Source organism: Cordyceps militaris, assembly GCF_000225605.1.
Source record: "Cordyceps militaris CM01 unplaced genomic scaffold CCM_S00007, whole genome shotgun sequence".
Taxonomy (NCBI): domain Eukaryota; kingdom Fungi; phylum Ascomycota; class Sordariomycetes; order Hypocreales; family Cordycipitaceae; genus Cordyceps; species Cordyceps militaris.
In genome coordinates, this window is record NW_006271975.1 from 1,426,480 (window position 1) to 1,447,985 (window position 21,506).

At 52.7% G+C, this 21,506-nt stretch overlaps 9 protein-coding genes across 9 annotated transcripts; 5 read left to right on the plus strand and 4 right to left on the minus strand.

Annotated features, from left to right (window-relative positions):
• Positions 1 to 848: 848 nt before the first annotated feature.
• CCM_08678 (oleate-induced peroxisomal protein) lies at positions 849 to 1,690 on the minus strand (the record flags this gene model as incomplete). The annotated part of the gene is made up of 4 exons (XM_006673815.1): positions 849 to 1,012; positions 1,236 to 1,436; positions 1,595 to 1,603; positions 1,654 to 1,690. 4 exons carry the CDS (start codon positions 1,688 to 1,690, stop codon positions 849 to 851), a joined length of 411 nt encoding a protein of 136 aa, XP_006673878.1.
• A 1,556-nt stretch (positions 1,691 to 3,246) lies between these two features.
• Positions 3,247 to 4,338, plus strand: CCM_08679 (uncharacterized protein; the record flags this gene model as incomplete). The annotated part of the gene is made up of 4 exons (XM_006673816.1): positions 3,247 to 3,412; positions 3,461 to 3,636; positions 3,705 to 3,808; positions 3,867 to 4,338. 4 exons carry the CDS (start codon positions 3,247 to 3,249, stop codon positions 4,336 to 4,338), a joined length of 918 nt encoding a protein of 305 aa, XP_006673879.1.
• A 77-nt stretch (positions 4,339 to 4,415) lies between these two features.
• CCM_08680 (TfdA family taurine dioxygenase, putative) lies at positions 4,416 to 5,738 on the minus strand (the record flags this gene model as incomplete). Its single annotated transcript, XM_006673817.1, has 4 exons — positions 4,416 to 4,606; positions 4,667 to 5,041; positions 5,113 to 5,454; positions 5,528 to 5,738. 4 exons carry the CDS (start codon positions 5,736 to 5,738, stop codon positions 4,416 to 4,418), a joined length of 1,119 nt encoding a protein of 372 aa, XP_006673880.1.
• An 837-nt stretch (positions 5,739 to 6,575) lies between these two features.
• On the plus strand, positions 6,576 to 8,816 carry CCM_08681 (MFS transporter; the record flags this gene model as incomplete). Its single annotated transcript, XM_006673818.1, has 10 exons — positions 6,576 to 6,790; positions 6,861 to 7,051; positions 7,110 to 7,327; positions 7,389 to 7,562; positions 7,639 to 7,745; positions 7,808 to 7,927; positions 7,981 to 8,117; positions 8,177 to 8,356; positions 8,409 to 8,537; positions 8,602 to 8,816. The coding sequence occupies 10 exons, from the start codon at positions 6,576 to 6,578 to the stop codon at positions 8,814 to 8,816; spliced, it is 1,686 nt and encodes a 561-aa protein (XP_006673881.1).
• Positions 8,817 to 10,075: 1,259 nt separating this feature from the next.
• On the plus strand, positions 10,076 to 10,639 carry CCM_08682 (uncharacterized protein; the record flags this gene model as incomplete). Its single annotated transcript, XM_006673819.1, has 2 exons — positions 10,076 to 10,226; positions 10,314 to 10,639. The coding sequence occupies 2 exons, from the start codon at positions 10,076 to 10,078 to the stop codon at positions 10,637 to 10,639; spliced, it is 477 nt and encodes a 158-aa protein (XP_006673882.1).
• A 2,782-nt stretch (positions 10,640 to 13,421) lies between these two features.
• On the plus strand, positions 13,422 to 14,972 carry CCM_08683 (Basic leucine zipper; the record flags this gene model as incomplete). The annotated part of the gene is made up of 3 exons (XM_006673820.1): positions 13,422 to 14,202; positions 14,229 to 14,589; positions 14,615 to 14,972. 3 exons carry the CDS (start codon positions 13,422 to 13,424, stop codon positions 14,970 to 14,972), a joined length of 1,500 nt encoding a protein of 499 aa, XP_006673883.1.
• A 557-nt stretch (positions 14,973 to 15,529) lies between these two features.
• CCM_08684 (CipC-like antibiotic response protein, putative) lies at positions 15,530 to 16,266 on the minus strand (the record flags this gene model as incomplete). Its single annotated transcript, XM_006673821.1, has 3 exons — positions 15,530 to 15,948; positions 16,027 to 16,155; positions 16,254 to 16,266. 3 exons carry the CDS (start codon positions 16,264 to 16,266, stop codon positions 15,530 to 15,532), a joined length of 561 nt encoding a protein of 186 aa, XP_006673884.1.
• A 1,253-nt stretch (positions 16,267 to 17,519) lies between these two features.
• CCM_08685 (uncharacterized protein) lies at positions 17,520 to 18,871 on the minus strand (the record flags this gene model as incomplete). The annotated part of the gene is made up of 2 exons (XM_006673822.1): positions 17,520 to 18,326; positions 18,377 to 18,871. 2 exons carry the CDS (start codon positions 18,869 to 18,871, stop codon positions 17,520 to 17,522), a joined length of 1,302 nt encoding a protein of 433 aa, XP_006673885.1.
• Positions 18,872 to 19,570: 699 nt separating this feature from the next.
• On the plus strand, positions 19,571 to 21,325 carry CCM_08686 (uncharacterized protein; the record flags this gene model as incomplete). The annotated part of the gene is made up of 4 exons (XM_006673823.1): positions 19,571 to 19,718; positions 19,775 to 20,402; positions 20,457 to 20,745; positions 20,801 to 21,325. The coding sequence occupies 4 exons, from the start codon at positions 19,571 to 19,573 to the stop codon at positions 21,323 to 21,325; spliced, it is 1,590 nt and encodes a 529-aa protein (XP_006673886.1).
• Positions 21,326 to 21,506: the final 181 nt, after the last annotated feature.

A 21,506-nucleotide genomic window follows, 5' to 3' on the forward strand; every position in this document is an offset into this window, starting at 1 on the left:
GCAACGAACAGCCGTGGTGATCGCTGAGATGTGGATTGACCGAGGCTCTAAGGCGGATCTCTTGCATTGCACATTGCACCCTATCTCAGCAATTTTTAGCTTCAGGTGGCGCGTCAACAAAATTCTTAACACGGCGATGCGACCAAGTGGAAGCCACTTAAAGCACGCACAGGGCTGTCGCAACGCCACAGGGGCAGGATTCTGCATGTTTCGAACATTGAAAAGCATGTGCTGATGTCGTGTTTTTTTTGCTTGTGATTTGCCATCATGAAGATGGAGGTGGGAGAAGCATTGAGATGTGCAAACGGGACGCATCAAGTGTCAAGTCTCAATCGCGCTCGAGGAGCTCTGCACCCGGCTAAGGTACAAGAAACCTGTCGGTTCGCAGCTAAAATGTACCAGGGAGATGTGAGTGCACAAGCGGGATGATGAGGTAAATGTTCATCATTCGCACGACAGATGGCCTGCATAAACGAACACCGGCCCCAATACCCGCCCGCCAGCTGGCGGCGCCGTTTGCTTCTAGGGAGATAGCAACTGCCAGCTGGCACGCAGCATCTGGTGGACAACCTCGACTGATCACATCAGAAAAAAACACATGTATGTACAAGCTATTCTGCACAACTTGTTATCAACAATCATTGAGTCACCAACCTTATCGCATAGGCAATTCCGGCCGGTATGATGACTATCATCGTTCGACCGAATACGAATATACAGAAAGCGAATCAGAGTCTTGCCAGTTCCCGACCCGACATTTCATAAGACCAACAGCGCATCCCGAATATGACATAATTTACCTGCACAAGACTGAGTCGCTTCCTTCCAATTCAACATACCCGTCATCTCTACAGCTTAGCCTTGACACGTACAACCTGCAAGACTGGCTGCAAAGCAAGCGCCTTCACAATATTGCCCTTGATCTTCAGCTTGCCCGTCATGAAGAGATTCTGCGCATTTGCCTCGCCCAAAAACAGCTTTGTAAAATTGTCCTCGTCGAGAATAAACGTGACTACAAGTCAGCTGTCAGTACCAAGCCAGTTGTACCGAAAAGAATAATCGACCAGGATTTCAAAATGAACCCTGTTGAGCAAGCTCCAAGGCAGCAAACGTATCGACATTGCGGGGACCCCAGAAGATAAGATGTGACATCAGTTACCCATGTGCCCCATGTGCCTTGGCCCTTGGGTCATATTGCAAGTCGGCTCCTGCGGGGGCAGACTCGGGAGTCTTACCGTTAGGCTTCTCGCCAATGCCCTTACCCACGCGGCCAGTAGACTTGAGGTCGACGTGCCAGCTGTCTGTCACCCCCGAATTTCCCTTGATGGTAAAGGCAAAGATGCCATTGCCTTTCTTGATGGCGTCCTTGACCTCGTCCGGGTTATCCGAGAGCTGTTCGTTGATCACGTCAAACAGCTGCGATGCCGGAATCTTTTCTGTTGGGGCACCGTTTCTGTTAGTCGGCCTTCACATGCTTCATCATGGTTCTATTGCGCAACAAGACAAACAGCCATCGGCCGAGCCGTCTGCGAAAACACAGAACCGGGCGATTTGCGCCCCTCACTTGGTGGGCTCGCCTATATACTAGGCATACCGTGGGAGACTGGCAGTCAAGCAGGGAGTGAACTAGCAGCTGCTGGCCTGCTTATCCACAGGAGGTTGATTCAAACTTGCCGTTGGAGACGCTCATGATGACAGTGCGTGATGACGCCTTAAACAGTCAGGGAGTTTGGGGGATTGCAAAAGAGGTATGGTCTGTCGCTCCTCGTCGCAAGTTACGGCTAACAACAGTCAAATCTCTCGGATCGCATCTAACTAGGATCTGGCTCGAAAGATATACACCCAGCTTGTCATCTAATGTTTTTGTTTGGACAAACACATACTGCCCTCATGGGTCTGGGAATCAACCGAAGATTCCATTTCCCCCTCTCGACACGCATTAAATCACGGCCGTAACCTCGGTAGAAGGTTAACCACCCAGCCGGCCACGCTTATTTTACCTGGTTCCCCGCAACAAGATATTTACCTGCATGGTTTCCCCGCACCCCAGAGCTAGCGGGGAAATAGCTCAAAGGATTCAGGTCGGCCTGCGCTCACTGGTTTCACGGACCTGTCCTGTCCCGCGGCGCCACAATTCATACTAATACATAATGCGAATCGTGCCAGTTATATCGGCCAGACCTGGCCCTTCGTCGTATGTCGTATCGCCTCCACTTGCACTACCGCCACTTTGCCTGCGAATTTGAAGGGAACGAACTGTCCAGCCGAGCAAGACGCCCCCACCAAGGCCAGGGTAGATCCCTCGCCACAGCATCTGCCAGTTACTCGCTTTCCATGTTCGCCATTCTCGGGCTGTGGGGTTCCCTTGTCATATCTCCCAGAGGCTTGGCTTCAGCACATGCCTTGACATCCCGAATTAGACTGGATAAATCTGACATACTGCAAGTGATGCATCCCCGTTCTCTAGGTCAATCTCTGTTCCCCTCCTCACTTTGGGTTACACTTGGTGGAACCCTTACGTCAGAAAATGAAACTGCAGCGAGGCCTTTCATACTGTGAGCAAACTTTACTAGCGGCCTACCAAGTTGTCCAACTCCGGTCCTAGCCCAAAACTCAAGGGTGTGATTCGTTGGCAAGAGCATGCGCTACAGGACAGTTGGTACCTAGTAGTAAGTCGGTCGGTAAAGGAGGTAGAGTCCAGAGCTAATAATTCACCCAACCACAGTGCGAAAATTCATTATATAGGACCGCAGAGCACTGCGTCTTGCGAATTTGTCACGGGCGATCCATAGATACGAAGAAACGGCCAAGTTTTGCATATCTTATTCGGCCAGACTCCCAGTCATACTGAGCCAACTTCCATCGAATCCACCCTGCTACCAGCCAAACTAGGCTTCTCACAAGCCGGCCAGCATGGAGGAGCTGCCGCGCTCTATGCACCCTCTCGATCCTTCTGGAAAGCCTTCACAGATGATAGCCCATTGTGCAGTGCAGAACATCCCGCTTTGTGATGCTGCGTCGAATTTCGCATAGTGATGTTTCACCGACTATACCACTTCGAGCTGCATCGCGAGAGTCAGTAGCTGAGACCCAGCTACGCTGCTAATAAAGCCAGTCATTCATGTTACGCGGCTTGCAGAAATTAATAAATACTCGCCAAGACCACTGCGCGAATACGATGAGCACGTGGAGCGTTGCTTTGCTTGCGACGGGCCGGTCGACGACCCGACCTATAAATCCGACACCATGCGCCTTCAGCATGAAGGAACTTTCCTCTCTTTGAAGCCATTGAAACGGTCTAGAGCATTACCGCCCAATGAAGAGAACATGACGGAAACAGAAACCCGATCAGTTTCGATGAAGGTCCTGTGTCTCGGCTTTAGCCGTACTGGAACGAGATGCAAGTCTAGCGGTCAAGCCTCTCAATAGGATTTGGTGCTAACAATGTGCCGATTTGCAGCGCTGAGAGAGGCGCTCTTGACCTTGGGCTATGTTCATACCTACCACACAACAGATGCTGCATTCATCAATACCCGTGATTGCCAGACATGGCTAAAGTGGCTCCGGGCGAAACACGATGGTATTGGCCGAGTACCGGCACGCAAGGACTTTGATAGCCTGCTGGGACACTGCCAAGTACTTCTTCTCACAATCTTTCATTGAAGATAGTCGCAAATATTTCAGCTAAAAGTGCGACGTTATAGGCCGTGTGCGACATGCCGGCAGCGTACTTTGCTGAGGAGCTCGTGGCAGCATATCCAGACGCCAAGGTGGTTCTCACCATTCGAGACGTAGACAAGTGGCACAAGTAAGAAACAATGGCATCGACTAAGACTTGCGCATCGCGACTTACGACATCTTTTCAGGTCTGTCACGAACACCCTTGAAGTTGTCGACACAAGCATCCTCTGGGCTACCATTGGCCTCTTTGCCTCGCTCCTGCGGATGCCCAACCGCTGGAACTGGCCCATGTTCCAGAAGCTGCATCAGGTCCTCTATGACCACAACTTCCCCCAGAACGGTAAAGCAAGCTTTGAGGAGCACTATGCGCGCATCCGCTCTCTGGTTCCCGCGGATCGCCTGCTCGAATACCATGTCAGCGAAGGGTGGGCGCCACTGTGTGCCTTCTTGGGCCGGCCAATTCCTGAGGACAATGATACGCCCTTCATCAACCGGACGTCCGAGATTGATGACAAGCTACTTACAATGCACATGGAGAACCTAAAGGCGCAGGGCAAGAGGGTACTGAACATTTGTGCATATGTGGCGCTGGCTTGGTCGGTCGCCCAAGCACTGCGCCCTGTTTTGGAGCGTCAGAATGGGAGATTGTGGATGTGACGCTGCAAGAATCTGGATATATGTGCATCATCTCATGCATTACTTGAAAATTGTGTTTATTTATTTGCTTAGACTGTTCAAGAAACGGTTCCGACATTAGTCTGCTTGTTGCGTACCGCAAGCGCTTCCTGTCGCGATGAACTCTGGGGGTCGAAGAACGGGCGCTCGCCAACACCAACGACACGAATACCAAATCGATCGCCCTGGTCCTCATAGTCAAAGGTGGCGCTGTGGAACGCACTGCGGTTATCCCAAATAGCTATGCTTGCTGTTAGCCAAGGTTATCTACACCCGTGTTATTGTGCGACTTGTTCTTGACACCACGTACCGATATCGTTGGGATTTTGCCACTGCAGGCGGACCTGCAATTCGGGATTCTTGTACACAATGTCAAGGAACCGAGTCAAAAGCTCAGTGCTCTCCTCTTGGGTGACACCATTGATATGCTTGACATGGGAGCCGACTGGGAAAATACTCTTCCACCCGGTGACGGGGTTCGTGCGCACAACGGGATGAATGGCCTTGAGCTCGGTGCCGACATTGGCAGCATTGCCGCGCGGCTTGTCGTAGAGCTCGAACCCACCCCTGGCCGCAGCCTGTCCGAAGCCGGGCTGCTCAAAAGTGACACTCAGGCTCTCGAGGAACTTTTGATACGGCTCGCTGATCTTGTCATAGATTTCATACCCGGATGCAAAAAGGGTATCTATTGAACAATCTCCTGTCAGCCTCGTTTCATATACAAGTCAAATCATGTCTCAAATTAGGCACACTTACCACCGCCGGTTTTCGGAAGCTGCGAAAGGCGCAATGAAGAATAGTCGGCAGGGAACGGCTCAAAGGCAATGTCGCTGTGCCATTCCGCCGTGGTCTGCCTCTTGCTGCTCAATCCGTCAACACCGGGTCTGTTGTAGATTTTGTTCCTCTGCACCGAGCTGATGGTGCTAATCTCGGGGTCGTCGCCGCCGAGCTCCCGGGCCGGGTTGAGGACCGGGTGGATGTGCAAGCCCGACTCGGCCGGGCGGCCGGTGAGCCGACCGAGCCGCTCGATGAGCTCTTTTTGCAAATCATTGGTCAAGTTGTCTTGCGCGCGAAAGATTACAACGCCGCGCTCAGAGACTTGAAGGAAAAAGAGAGTCAGTCTAAAGGAGCTCTCACTTGTTGGGAGTATCAAAGGGGCGGGTGCGCTTACTGGTCACCGCGAGGTCGCGAATCAGTTCGTCCGAGTTGGGGGCCCTGAGAAGCTCTGCGAGGTCCGCCTTGGGAAACTCGCGGCCAATGTTCGGGCTAAGCTCGAATGACTCGAGGCTCTTTAGAGCCCCAGTGACTTGCAGAGGTGCGGCGACCTTGCCCTTTGTCGGCACGGGCACGACCAAGGTGGTATCAACAGCGGTGGGCGACATTGTAACTGATCAAGGTATGTGGAAAGTAATGGATGTCAAGAGTCCAGAAGATGGTTGTTTGAATCTGCTCTTTGGTATACATTTCGAGAGGAGACTGATTCGTTATATAGCTAGCTAGCTTGTTTGGCGTGATGAGCACGACGACCAGCTGCCGTTTCGGCACCGCTCGCGACGACAAATCCATATATGCATTATCAATCGACATGAAACGAATAATTCTGGAGAAGACTAAAACTAAGATGGAGAACTACCAGCTCTCGCTGCGTGTGCTTGCAGTTGCCATTGTGTGACGGGTCCCGTTGATGACGCCATACAGGCGTGGCAGACCAACGCCATATCCCTGCCGTCGGATTGGTGCGCCTAAGCAGTGCTTGGTATAGATGAAGGGCAAGTACTGATTGCATTTTGGACAATGATAACGTTTGATTGGCCGTTGGCGTGATGAAGATTGGTATCTCGCTTTACAAGACGCAACCGCAAGACGTCTCGACGACATCGGGACCTTGTGCCGACGTCGCACGCCTCGTCGGTGCCAGCTGCATTAGCGTGGAAACTATCTACTCAATCGTCCCATCATTCAGCATCTTTGTGCGATGTACCGGCTCTTTGTTTCGAAATTGCCCATTGATGGCTTTTGTGATGTGCTTTGGCCAAGAATGTCGACGCGATTGCGCTATCGGGGCTTGATGTCGGAAGTTTCATCATTCCGAACCCAATGCGTGTATTGGCCATGGGTCGGGGTCTACACCTCAGCTCTGTTGAATAAGTATAGTTCGACAGGTCGTTGTGAGACATTTAGAAACAGTCGGCATCACCCTATCTGCGAACTACTACGCAATGTCAACTGTATTCATTGGCAAGGGCCCGGAGAAGAGCGCGACCAGCTCTTCGACGGTATCCCTCAACGAGATCCCAGAATTGGGAGCCCCCATCAAGCAGAGGCAATCCATTTTCCAGCGAAGCACGCGAATTGACAAGGAAGCCATTGCCACGCAGCAGAGTGTGTTTGACAACCCCACGACCTTGGACAAGTACTACCCGAAAAAATCATGGTGAGTCTATTTATTATAATCATATATACGCGCTGGGCCTTTTTTTTCTTTTCCTAATGTACGAGAACAGGGAAAACTATCACCGATTTGATCCCTTGTTCCGTTGGACATGGGGGGAGGAATCAAAGCTCATCTGGAAGCTCGACTTCCGCATCATGCTCTGGGCTTGCATCATGTTCATGGCCCTGGAACTTGACAGAGCCAATATTCTGCAGGCTCTCACAGATAACTTCCTGGCTGACTTACATCTGACCACTGATGGTGCGTCTGTCGACTCTTCTATCCTCAGTCTACCTTTCACTGCTAACTCAGTCCCCAGATTACAATCTCGGTAACACCGTCTTCCGCCTCAGCTTTCTCTGCGCCGAGCTGCCGTCGCAGCTCGTCTCCAAGTGGATGGGTCCCGACCGCTGGATCCCGCTACAAATCTCTCTTTGGAGCATCGTCGCCGGCGGGCAATTCTTCCTTACCGGCCGGAGCTCGTTTCTAGCGACCCGGTCCCTACTTGGAATCCTGCAAGGAGGCTTCATCCCCGACGTAAGTTCATGAACCCGCGCTGGTTTAGACTGAGTGCCATTCACGCTGACGCCACACACAGGTCATCATCTACTTGTCCTACTTCTACAAGCATACTGAGCTCACCATTCGCCTGGCCTTTTTCTGGACCGCGCAGAACATTGCCGACATCTTGTCTGCCGTCCTGGGCCTGGGTCTGCTGAGCATGCGTGGTGTCGCGGGCAAGGCAGGCTGGCGCTGGCTATTCCTGATTGAGGTACGAAAAAGGATCCCGCAGTACTCCGTTGGCTATTCGTGGCGACTAACAAGTGTTTCCTCTTTGGCCAAATTAGGCTATTTTGACCTTTTTGATTGGAGTCTTTTCCTGGGTGCTCATGCCTCCCGGTCCGTGCCAAACTGCCAGTTGGTTCCGCGGCAAAGCTGGCTGGTTCACTGAACAGTGCGTCTACAGCAACACCCTCTTTTGGAATCTCACAGTTGATGCTAATTTCCCGCATCTAGGGAAGAAAAGATTATTGTCAACAGGGTGCTGCGAGACGACCCGAGCAAGAGCGACATGCACAACCGCGAGCCCGTGACGCCACGGCTACTCTGGAGAAGCTTACGGGATTATGATCTTTGGTATATTGAAATGAGGATAAGATCTCCCGCTCAACTACTAATCTTTTAAACAGGCCCATTTACGCTCTGGGGTTGGTATTCATGATACCGGTCGCGCCGCAGGCAATGTACCTCACTCTCTCACTGAGGGGCCTTGGCTTCACCCGATCCCAAACCAATCTGCTCTCTATACCTGCTACTGTGATTCAAAGTAAGATTGACTAAAGCTCCAGAAGCGTCGGGGTCTAATATATTAACGACAAAATCTAGCCTGCACCATGCTAGGCCTGACCTACCTGGCAGAGCACGTACAGAACCTCTCCCTCGTGGCCATGCTGATGCAAATCTGGGCGTTGCCATTCATCATCTATCTCAACGTCGTGGACACAAATTCCGTCAGCAAATGGATCATGTTTGCCGTCATCACACTCCTCCTCGGCTACCCAAGCGGTGAGTCCTCTCCAGAAACCCGTCAAAAACGGTGGGCTAACTCGCACGCCAGCGCACCCGATCCAGGTCGCGTGGACGTCTCGCAACTCCAACACGGTACGGTCCCGGACCGTCTCCGCGGCGACCTACAATATGTTTGTGCAGGGCTGCAGCATCATTTCGTCCAACGTGTATCGCGCCGGTAAGTGAAGTCTGCTGATCCGCCGCACAAGGTCAACCCCCCCACGCTAACCGGACCTCGATAGATGACGCGCCCTTGTACAATCGGGGACACAAGGCAATCCTGGGCGTGGTATGCATGAACACTGCGCTGTATGTGCTCACGAAGCTCTACTACGTCTGGCGCAACAAGAGCCGGGACGCCAAGTGGACCGCCATGACGGAGGATGAGAGACTCGCGTATCTTTCCAATCCGCCGGATGAGGGCAACAAGAGGCTGGATTTCCGTTTTGCTCATTAGTCAATCTCTGTTGGCCAGTGGCTCATCACCTTGCTTGGTGGTGACGGAGCAGTTTCTGAAGAACTGCGGCAAGACATGTTCTTTTTTTTTTCATGTCGACTTGCTCGAGTGTCAAACCAGCGAGGCTTTGGAAGTTATGTCGCTACTATTCCAGTAAAAAACGTTGACAGATTTCTCGCAAAATAACAACTTTCTATTTCTTGGTGTAGGTTCCTCTGAGAATAGCCCCCAATGGATAAGATATTTTTCGTGTGCCCCTTGATATTGCACTTGAAACCCAACACCCGGTCCGAAGCAGCTGGTTCAATTTGCCAGCGGAATGCTGCGCGTTGATTAATCTAGTTACAACCTTTCTGTTTCGTTTTCAATTCAGGTACCCTTCTGCGGCTGCGTTCCGAAATTGCGCTGGAAACGTACTGACCTTCCGGCTGGTCGTGACTCGTGGGTGGCCTGATCAGCGTCTCACGGTTGCGCAGCCGAATCGGCCAACTCCGAGCCGACAGTGCATCGGATTAATCAGTACCAGTAACACAGTAACTCTTCAATTTGGTAGAGTTCGTGATTGGTCTGTTTTTGCGCAGCATTCTTTCCCCGTCAAGGCACCGTGTGTTGTCAACAGTCAGAAATAACAACGAACCAGTATAAGTACACGAGAGCCTCAAAGTGACCTGTCGGCCCTATAGTTCACATTATCTGTTAGCTGTACCGACCGAAAAAAAGGATATATTTCTTCTTAGCTGGGCGTGTCTTCGTCGCAAAGCTGATACATCGTAAACTCAAACTTGGCTGCCATTAGTTGTATAAATCTTGGGCGTAGATACGCAGCTACCAGACGTTTTAGGACCGGCAAAAAGATGAGAATCTGGCAAATAGAGTTTGTCATTCCTCATTCTTAATATCTCGTGCTTTGTTGTCGTAATTGCCGGGAGCGTTGGTGACCAAACGTCGAGAGCGGTAGCTACCCTGTACATAGTCTGAATTCCTTGGAAAATGCCTCACTGCGCTTGCTCTGGCACTTTCCTGGTATTCGACTGTCGATTTATTTAGTAGGGGTCTCTTTTTACCATCTCGTGTCGTAAGCGCACATTCGCGTTAAGCGGCACCTTCAACTCGATTATACATGTATGGCATTGTCCTGCGCCGCTTGGCCATATCTGGGCAAGTTTGCCTGATGACCTCATGGAAATGCTACGACTGGAACCTCTGAAACATGCAACATGCATAGTTCAAGGTAAAAAAGAAAAGCATACTGGACAAAAATGGCAACCAAAGCCGTCATGAACGTGCAGTCTTTTCCGCGGCCGCCGCTGCTGCAAAAGATTTCCAGGCATCTGCAGATCCAGTACAAAGGCGAGCTCATCGCCGACACGACCGACGCATACTGGGTGCTGGAGACTCACCATCCCCCGAGTAAGTCGACGCCGACATGCGCATAACAACTCGCCGGACCACCCGAACCGCTGACTCATGCCTATATTCTGCCTGCTATTACTATAGCCTACTATCTGCCGCCGTCGTCGGTCAAGGTGCCGCTCGCCAAGACGGGACGCACATCGTGGTGCGAGTGGAAGGGCCGGGCGACGTACTTTTCCCTCACCGCGGGCGGCGGGGAAGTGCGCGACCGGGTCTGGACGTACGAGGAGCCGACGCCCGCCTTTGCGCCGCTCCGCGGCTTCCTCTCCTTCTACGCCGGCCCGTGGGACTGCTTCGTCGACGGCGAGCGCGTCGTGCCGCAGCCGGGCGACTTTTACGGCGGCTGGGTCACGGCGGAGCTGCAGGGCATCGTCAAGGGACGGACGGGAAACTTGGACCCGGTTGTGTGAAAAAAAAAAAGAAAAAGAAACGAAAAAAAGGCACCGCAACGTGCTGCCTGAGGCGGCGATCCCGTGGCGCCGAATCGTGAGCGGTTATGACATGATCGGGAATGTTCCAGCCATTGTCACACAAACCGAGCAATATGTGCTTTGGTGATGGGATGGCGTATTGGTCCACATGACTTAATTTCTAGCAAAAATTATAGTTTTCCGTGGTTTCCGCTCCTAACTATTAAATGAGAGATGACTAGACATGGGCTCTATTAGGCGCTTTTTCTTAGGATATCAATGGCGCGATATGTTCTTGTAGGTCGGTCCAAGGCATCATATGTACTAAGAAATGCTTGTTCTAGCAAAAAAAAAAAGCCATGAGACTTGGCGGACTCGAACGTAATGCCCCTAACTAGGCAAAGGCCATGATCCTGCGCCATGTGCGGATCTGGGATTACGCTGCTCTTCTACGGATATAATACCAAGGCGGTTCATGCGGTTGATTCAATGCTATGCCAGGCGTCCAGGCCGCATTGTCAAGCTGTTCATCCTTTATTCGGGGCTTGTCAAGACGAAGCCGGTGGAGGGCACACTGCACAGATCCTACGCGCGGCCTGGGCGGTGCGGCAGAAGACTGTCATATGAAACCCTGCCTGCCAGTGAGGGCTTGGAATGGCGGGCGGGCCGGCGCCGACCCCTTTCCGAGACATCGGCGCTTCTTTTTTGGACTGTTTCAGGGGACATTTTGAGTTGGGTCAAGGACAAGGAACAAGGGGCCCGGCCCTGAGTCGCATCTCATGGCAAGGATGAAATAATCCGCAACTAGAATATTTATTTGTTAGCCTGAGGGTGGCAAACGACTACGAAGTATAGGCCTTCAAAGATGGCTAATTCGTATGGCTTACTTTACTGCTATCCTATTACCAGCAGCCTAAAATGGAATCTCGTAGAACCAGTACGAAGTGCCTTTGCCTCCTGTGGATCACATTATCAAGATTACCCCACGCCAGAGAACCTTTCTGTCGAGTACCTATGTACATATATTCTCGGAAAACTGATAGTCTTTGGCGCCACTCGTAATGTGAATTATTATTAGCAATTTCGCTCCGTCAGTGGTGAACTCATTTTGCGTGGGTCGCAGGCCACTGGCTGGGTTGTGGCGAGACGGACTGTTTGTTGCTTTGCATGATGCAATAGTTACTTCAAGTGTTGAAGACATAAATGCATTTTGTGCCTGACCAAGGCTTTCTAGCCCTAGTCGAGGCTGGTCGATGCTCAGGATTGTTAGCGAGGTGGCGAGCCTTCGATTTGGGGGCTGTATGATCTCCGCGTCCTGCCTGGCTGAGATGTGCAAGTCAGCGCAGGATGCTGGCTTGCAATGGCGTAACGATAATGCTTCCAAGTACCAGCAATATGCCCGGTTTACTTGATCTGTTGATTTCAGACGCCGAATAATAAGCACCGAGCTGAGCAGTAGATCTCCGATACTGCACCAGAGTGGTCGTCTTGCTGAGCGTTTGAGGAGCGGCCATGGACAGTGGTCCTCACCCCTGCCCCTTTTGCTCCAGTTTGCTTTGTGCAGCATGTCTGAAGCTGAAGGCGGGCCACCGCAAGGGGACGTTCGCCGCCGCCGCACAGAAGAAAGTTTGGACGACGCTAGGACCGATTGCCAAGCGCTGAGCAATGACTTCAGTGCGTGGTTGGGCAAAGCTTGCTCGATGCTATTAATACCGGACTCATCAAGCGCCTGCACTACTTTGTACGCATGTGTAATGCTACATGCAATGGACCTGCTTTGCTTGATGCTCGAGTGGTGACCAGAAGTGAAGCTACCTTCCAAGAGAGGAAGGCCAAGGAATGCCTAGTTATGTGAAGCCAGCCTAGGCTCTTCGACTCGGTCAGTTCAGTCTCTTTCAGGCAGGCGGATTTAGGCGCCCCATCGCCATGTTGCAGCAGACTTTGGAGCTTTGGGAAGCACTGGGGCCATTTCATGCTATCGACTGCGCTGGAGCATTACAAGCTTGCCAGCCATGGACCCGTCGACTCGCCGTCACGCACTTGTTCCAAGACAAGGCTGGAAAGCCTGGTACGGCCCCGCCGCGAGGTTGCTTGATGGAGGCTTGTGGACAAACATGGATGCATGCTGAGGCTGTGGGTGTGTGTGGTGGCATCGTAAATGGTGTGTAGCGCCAAACGTAAAGTGGTGCCGTCGACCTTTCGGGAGGCTTTGGAGGAGGTCCTTGAGAGGAGTTCAAGGGGAGTCAAGGGGAGTCAAGGGGAGTCAAGGAGGAGTCCACAGGAGTCAAGGGAGGAGGGTCCAGCAAGCGCAGACCAGGCTCCAAGCCCCTTTCTGCCTCAGGCAGCAAGGCATCAACCCCTTGGAAACAACCACCGTGTCCTCAACAATAAAGAGGCGACGCATCCACCTCCCATTTGCCTCGTCCACCTCTTCATCCGTCCCTCACAGGCCTTTTTGTTTATAATTTACGGGGCGCCCAAGAGGCATCAAGCTTTGAACACTTGTCCTCCGCGCGTCCCACTGCAAACTCTCAGCACTGACTCATCACCGCCACAGCTCGTCTAGCCCTCGGTTGAGTCACTCATTATTTCGACTGCCTGACATGCACATCCAGTGGGCGGCTATATTCTACATTTAGCTTGCTTCTCTGCCCCGCGTTTGCCGTCAATCACAGGCTTTTGCTGTATCCTTCTAAAGTGGTCACTGCCCCTATCTCGCGCCGGCTTACCTCGCCACACCTGAATATCAGTACCACATTCGCAGCATCACATCATCATTACCATGGCTCTTCAACAATCACAACAAGTCTCGCCGGCCGACTCTTTACTATCGGCCCCCTGCGACAGCTACACATCCCTCTTCGACTCGTGCAGCCCCGAGCACAACTCCGTCATGATGGAGATGATGAGTCCCGAATCATATACCGGCGAGAGGTCGGATAGACTATCACCTGTCCCCGAAGACCAAGAACAAGACGCCGGCGACGAGAAGAAATCTACGAAGAAGCGCAAGTCCTGGGGTCAGGTCCTTCCTGAGCCCAAAACCAACCTGCCGCCAAGGAAGCGAGCCAAGACAGACGACGAAAAGGAGCAGCGTCGCGTCGAGCGAGTTCTTCGAAACCGCCGCGCCGCTCAGTCCTCCCGCGAACGCAAGAGACTCGAGGTAGAGGCGCTTGAACAACGCAACGAGGAGCTCGAGGCGATGCTTCTCAGCGCCCAAAAGGCCAACCTCATTCTCGTCGAGCAACTCGGCCGACTCCAACGCGACTCTGGTGTTGTCACCCGCGCGCCATCGTCGCTGGACTCACTCTGCGACAACCAAATTACTCTATCACCTGAGCTTTTCTGCTCCCAAGATGGTCATACCGCCGACGCCAGATCCGCCGACGACCTCGTCAACGAATTTTTGATGGCGGCGAACCCCACTGTCAACCCCATAGCGCTCTCTCCCGAGCTTGGCCCCAAGAAGGAGGCCATCATCGAGTCCAAATCTTTGGAACAAACTGAGACCACCTCTCCCGACCTGACACAATATCCTGCTGCGATGTTGTCCGACCTGCAGTGTCACATGTCGGCGGAGGTGCCCCAGTCATTCCCAAACTCGAAGACTCTGATGTCGCCTCTTTTGGTCTGGACTCTACAGCTCAGGATGCTGCTCCTTTCAGCATCAGCAATAATATCGGCCTGTCAACGGCCGCTCACGCAGATCGCTATGTCCTCGAAAGCGGGCTTCTCGCTTCTCCCGAATCCTCAACTTTTGACGACGATTATATGGCTGGTAACTATTCCTCCAGCTTCGCGGATCAATCATTCGAGCTCTTCGACATCAACGAATATCTCAACGACGAAGCAAACCATGACGCCTCTGACATTATGGCAGCGAGCAACTTTGCCACTGCGGACCACGGTCTCGACTTCAAGGTCCACGACTTTGAGACTCAAATCTCTTCGTAAGATTCTTGCCAGCAGCCCCAGTCTGGCGCGTCCCTTGATGGATGCGACGATGGTGGCATTGCGGTTGGTATCCGAGAGAGGCGACAATCAGATCGGGAACTTAAAGCGCGAATCCTCTGGTACGCGCGACCAAGATTGTGAACTGACTAGGTGTTTACGTGGCGCGGATTTGCCGTCCAAGGAAGTCTTGTTGACATTACTGTGGACTCTCAAGAAGGAATCCCGACGGATCAAGCACAAGGACGGCAGTACGACAGTTGACGAACTGGAGTCTGCCTCCCAAGAGGAACCAACCCAAACATATATACCCAAGGTGGCGGCTAGGAAGCAGCCGAGACGACGAACAGGTGGTGTTGCCAAAAGGTATCACTTGTCTTAAAACTTTCAAATTTTGTTGTGTAACATTTCTATGGCAGGCGGGGATAATGGCGCAATTGGGAATTTAGAACCTCGAACTATTGGCGAGGCAGTTTTATAAGGATACACACGAATTGTACTGTACAGTACGCTCAAGCGTACTGATTTCTCTATCAACTTCCAACGATGCTCGTCAATGTGAATGTAATAAAGTTTTCTTACCTGGTAATACCTATTGACCCCGGCATTGTCAACCCAGACATGCTCTTGATACATGGATGCTGATGAGGCTCCACGCGAAAATGGCGCATACTACGACGGTCTAACTGGTAACTGAGCAATAGAATTTTACGTTCCTTATTCCATAATAGTAGGTTGATTCTACTTCTTTTCACTTTCTTCTTCATCTTTTTTCTTGCGCTTTACCTCCACTTGGTACGCGAGTAACACGGCTTCTCGTTCACTTATGATGGAGCACGTTAATTTTACTTTATTGATGTACGTTTCTCGACACTGAAGCTACGGCACCAATGTCACAACCATGCACCCAGCTCCATCTTGGCAACAATCCGCTGCTGACTAGTAGTCCCGGTTGTCGTTGCGGTCGTCGTAGCGGTTCTCATTGCGGTTCTCATTGCGGTCGTCGTAGCGGTTCTCATTGCGGTTCTCATTGCGGTTGTCGTAACCGTCGTCGTTGCGTCTCTCATTGCGGTTGTCGTAACCGTCGTCGTTGCGTCTCTCATTGCGGTCGTCGTAGCGGTCGTCGTTGCGGTTCTCGTTGCGGTTGGGGAAGTGCTCCGGCGGGTCGTGCGTCTTGCGCCAGTCGTCCTGCTTGCCGTAGTGAGAGTCGTACAGGTCCTCGGTACGCTTCTGGGCGTCGCGCGTCGCGCGCTCCTTGTCGATCCAGTTGGCGCCCTTGGTCTCCGCCAAGCGGTCGACCTCGGCGCCCACGAGACCGGCGAGGATTGCCTTGGCTACCCCGTGCGTGACGGGCTCGCCTGATGCGGAACTATGTGTCAGCTTCACAGTCGGCAAGAGAGAGAAGGGGGTAATTTTTTTTAAAAAAAGAATCGTACCGTTGCTTCGTTGGTTGTTCTCAAAGGCTTTGAAGGCGGCAAAAGAGGCGCCGCCGGCTAGGAGCTCGTGAGAGAACTTGGCCTCGTGATTGCCGCTCTGGAGCTGGTCATAGTTTTCCTTGGCCTCGTCTACAAGAATGTTAGCCTCTACCGCGTTGACGAGGTGCTGCTGTATCTCTGTTGGAAGAGCGACTGGTGCGTCGAGTCAAGCATTTATGGTCGCATACCGAAACCGAACATTGTGGATGTATTTTTATAAGAGAGCGTTGGAAGGAATATTGGGATGAGGTGTCAATTGACTGGAATATTGGGATGAGGTGTCAATTGACTGAAGGAGAGGAGATAAAGGGAAAAGAAAGAGGACGAGTAGGGGTACCCTTTTATTTATGACTTCATCTAGGACACCCCTCGTACGAAGACTCTGCATGACTGACTGCTCTTTGTACTATTACTACCCCTCACTCTACCCTCGAAGCCAATAGCCGTATACGTCAGAGTCTGATCCAGCTCTGCCAGGGTCCCGCATCCTCACTACGCAACGACCAAACCGTCAGGAATAGAAAGCTGGGGAGGGCGTGTGCGTTGTAATACGTGTACCAGTACGTATGAGAGCTGTCGAGCTGAGCCGCAAACGGCGGGAGGGCCTGTCAATTCGCTCAGAACGAAAAGGAACAATACTTTAAGAGTTGCGCGACGAGGCATCATGGCTGTGCAGGCGGGGACCCCGGCGGCCCTCCGCCTCCCGATGCCGATTTAGCCGGGTGCAGGGCCGCGACATCCTTGCACCAGCAATGAGGTACGGCGCGTCCATCTTGGTCCTGGTGGAGCGGCCAGGAGCCGGACTTGCCGGCCATGGCGAATCAGAGAGCCACCGGGACGCCTAGGGCACAGACGGCGCGTATCAAGTCTCCTGAGCCACGAAGCTAGGCTTTTCTTCTCCCGAGAAAGTCCATAATAGCAGTAGCAAGCTGAATGGAGTTCCACTTGCATACCATGGGAGCTGTGACGAGGCGAGGGGCAACTCATCTCAAGAAAGGGTGTACAGCCACGGTGTATAGCTGCCTCTTCCCGTTGGTGGTTTTTTTTGGTTATGCTTGTTTTCATACATGATTTTTGCGCTTCTAGCTTCCAATGAAAAACAGCCCAGGCGAGAGATGTCTACACCTTGTGGTGGCTTGTTAAGAGAATCCTGTCCCTGACCATCTGCCAGCCTCCGATCCACCTCAGTTTCATTCTGACTTACACAGCTTGGAGATGGAGTAATCCACGTATTACATCATAGCCCAGTAGCACGCTGCAAAGGAGAGGGCTTGTACAACTATCAGGCTGACCTATACAATGCCGCATGTCGGCGTCATACAAAACGTCAACATCGAAACGTCTCGTCGAGAGTCGTCGAGAGATTAATTGTGTATTGCACGAAAATACAAGTTTCCATACTAACTTTTGTTCAGGAATATAACCCTCTCATTGTAGAGGGTATAAGGCCTAACTCATTGTAGGTTTACACTAGTAATGTAAGACTTGATCTTGGCATCATCCCAACCAAAAGCTAGTCGCGCCATTCTCTGCACAAGCTCCTCATCCGCCTCTGGCATGCGACCCAATTGTGTAAAGCACACATAGATGCGTGAGGCCGTACAGTCGAGTACCTCGGCAAACGACGCAGCTGTCGGCCGGCCTTGCTCCCTCAGCTCCTCCTCAGCAACCCGAAAGGCGGCCTGGTACATGCGCCGCGCCGCTTCCTGCCTCGTGACGTTTGCGTGCGCAAGGTGTCCCGGGTCGGCGAGGATGGCGTCTGTCTGCCGTTGCGAGCAGAGTGGCGGAAACGGCATCGGATAGTGGTTTACCTGCCAGGGGGCCGTCTGCGCAAACTCCCAGTCGATCGTGGCCAGGAAGCGAAACGCGTCGTCGACGAGGATATTTTGCGTGCCAAGATCCATGTGGTTGAGCGGAAACGAACCCTGTGCACCCACGTCCTGGAACAGGTCGGTTTTGGCCACAATGTCGCAAAACACAAGCGCGCCAATGGCTGCCCAGTGTCCATCTGCGCTGCCGCTGCCGCCCGTTGAGTTGAATCGGTCCACGGCCGCCTGGCCGGCTGCTGCGAAGTATTCGGCAGAGGTGTTGAATGGTCCGCTATTCCAGAATCCTTCGGCCGCAGCTGAGGCTATCCGGCCGATAATAGGCTCTCCGGTCGGCGACAAAGATGAAATGGAGCCAATCTGAGGCAGAGTAATGGTTGCGAGCTCGGCTTGCACTCTAGTCCACTGCGTCATGATTTGCTGTTGCACACTGGGCTGATCTCGCCTTAGCATATTGGACCAGAGGAGACCGAGTCCAAACTTACAGGTAATCGCGTCATGTCATACTCCATATCCAGCAGCATGTTTCCCCTGAATCCCTCGATGAGCATATACGCGGCACCTACAGCTGAGGCACGAGGAGAGCCCGCAGGCTCGTAGGCGTATATGCGTGGTATGGTGACGTTGGGTAGCTTGCTGCGGACGTATCGCATAGTCGCAATCTCGCATTCTATCGCGTACTCCAAGTCGTTGTCCGTTGCTGTAAGCGACACTTCGGGATGGCGGGGTAAACGGACCCTCGCAATGACCAGAGAGCCATCTTCAGCAACCAACTCGAAGCATATCCAGTACTGACCTGCCGAGAATGGTTCACTCATGCCAAATTTGCGACCCACGACATGTTCAGCGTGACTGATGAGCGCGACCTTGTTGATGATTTCTAGAGCATCCTCCAGACGCTCCTTCATGCCGTTATAGTCCCAGCCGTCAAACGATTGCCATCGGGCACTAGGTAAGTCTTTTTGTTCTTTCGAGGACATTGGTGATTTTTGCTTCGATTAATTCCTATCCGAGTTTGAAAAAAATGTCCGGACTCGTGTTGTCGTTGAAATTCCAGTACCCAGTACTAGTTCAAGCCAAGAGTCACACGGCCTGCGCCCTGTCAAGCTGGATGGCCAACAGTGCTAATATTTGCATGGATTTGCATGGCAAGTGTGAGTTAAGAAAAAATAACCCCTTCAATGCTCAATCATAAAAAAGAAACCCAGGCTCTCTTGAAAACTCGTGCATTGTTGGAAACAGTGACGTCGAAAACAGCCGTCGGCTGTGTTTATGGCGCGCCTCCGACCGGCGGGTATTTTCCCTGGTCGGTGCATCTAGTCCTTTTCACTCTTGCAACGTTGTATCACATCGCCATCCAGCACGTATCTGGTCTCCATACATATCACTAGACGGGATGTTTTTGGCGATGTTGATGCCGATCTGAGGCGGGGAATCCCTCCATGTCTCTATTGAGCACCAGGTAAGTGCATTGCCGTGGTGCAGCCACCTCATGGCTGCCTAGTCATCCTCCAATCGTACCTGTTTCTACCAGATTTATTGCATGCTGATTGCATTTTGCGGCAATTGAGAATACGAGAAAAGCGCATAGGCTATTGAGCTTCTGTATCATATAATGAGCCGGCTCCCTGATAGCTGTCCTGGGAATTCTCATCCTGCGGAAACGATCACATCAGACCATGCGCAAACAGATGGTTCTCGCTGCCAGCGCAGCTGCTGCAACCCAGCCTATCAACGTTGAAATTGCCGTTTCGAATGCTTATTCAGTTCCGGGCCAGTCCTTCCTCAGCTACTCCATTGAACTGTCATCGTTCCCCGACTTCGCCGGTTCGTCTCATCCACCACCCACCCCACCATACTCACCACCACAACTCGTTACGCAGGCAACCTCTCCAACCCCAACACCTTTACCAACAACCTCCTGACCAACATTGGCGACATACTCGGCAGCAAGCCCTACATACGCGTCGGCGGCAACACCCAAGACTACGCCCTCTTCAACGCATCCCTGCCCGTGCAGATCCACGGCACCTACGACCCCGCGCGCTCCAACGACTATCCAACCACCATCGTCCTTGGGCCCTCCTTTTTCGAATCATACCAGACGCTGCCTGGCGTCCGCTTCTCGCACGGCTTCAACCTCGCCAAGGGCGCCATTTCGGCGGACGGGTGGCAGGCGCTCGTCGACACGGCGCCGCTGGCCTGCCGCGCGCTCGGCCGCGACCGCTTTTACGCGTACGAGTACGGAAACGAGCCCAACAACTTTAACCTCGGCGGCAAGTATGCGCCGCGCACCACGAGTTGGGGCCCTAAAGACTACGTTGCTGAGTGGCTGAATGGCACGGCCGAGATTCGCCGGCAGATGCTGGCGCACTGCCCCGAGTTGGAGCCCGAATATCTCGAGTTCATGGCGCCGTCGTATGACGACCGGGTATCGTCACTCAAGGCGCTAGATGTCTGGAACTTAGGCATGGATCAGGGCAACATCATCAACACTTATTCCGTGCACAAGTAGGAGCATTGCCACTGCCCATGCTCTCACCGTCTTGGCTAACTTGCTGGCAGCTACATTGACGGAGCGACTTCGCCGGGCGTGACGCTGCAGAGCACACTCATGAACCATACCCGCACCACGCGCGATGTGGACGAGCAGGTTCGCCAGTATGACAAGATAATGGCGACGGGTCATGGCACGGCGCCCCTCGTCTTTGGCGAGACCAACTCGTTGTATTTTCAGGGCAAGCCCGGGCTGTCGAACTCGTTTGGCGCCGCGCTCTGGGGCCTCGACTTTAACATGTACTCTGCCTCGGCGGGCTACCAGCGCGTGCACATGCATCAAGGCACTAACTACCGTGTTCGATCCATCCTATCAAAAATGTCAATCCTGTATTTGCTGACAATGTACGCAGTACCAAAGCTGGCAGCCCGTCGAAACCGCCAAGGCCGTCAAGGGCACCAAGGCGCCGTACTACGGCAACATGGCCGCCGCCGCCGCCCTGGGCAACCTCACGCGCGGCGACGTCACCGTCGCCTCGCTTCCCCTCGCGTCCGACACTGAGGCGGCGTACGCAGTTTACGAGGGCGGCCGCCTGCGCCGCCTCCTCGCCATCAACATGCGCGGCTACAACACCACTCAGGATGGCGCCGGCATCCACCCGCTCCCCGCGCCGCCGCCGCGCCAGCACCGGTCCTACGCGTTTCGAGTCGGCACCGACCTGCCTGGCCCGGTCGGTGTGCAGCGCCTCTTGGCCAACGGCAGCGACGCCATCACGGGAATCACTTTCGACGGCTGGAGCTACAACTTCGAGCTGGACAATGGCAGGCCGGTCCGACAGCGCAACGTGACAACGGGCGAGACGCTCACGGTGCGTGGGGGCCTGGTGACAGTGCATGTCCCGGATTCTTCAGCAGTATTACTCAACATTGAGTTGTAATTAAGGCTTTATTCTTAACGAGGTTCTATGACAAATCGCTTTATTTTATTGAAATCGTTATTTAAACTTTTTCATAATCTACATATATACACATATAATTAAAAAAAAAATCCCCCCTTTCTAATAAGAGAATAAAGACTTATTTTTTATAAGAAAAGTTAATCAATATTCGTAAGTTTTT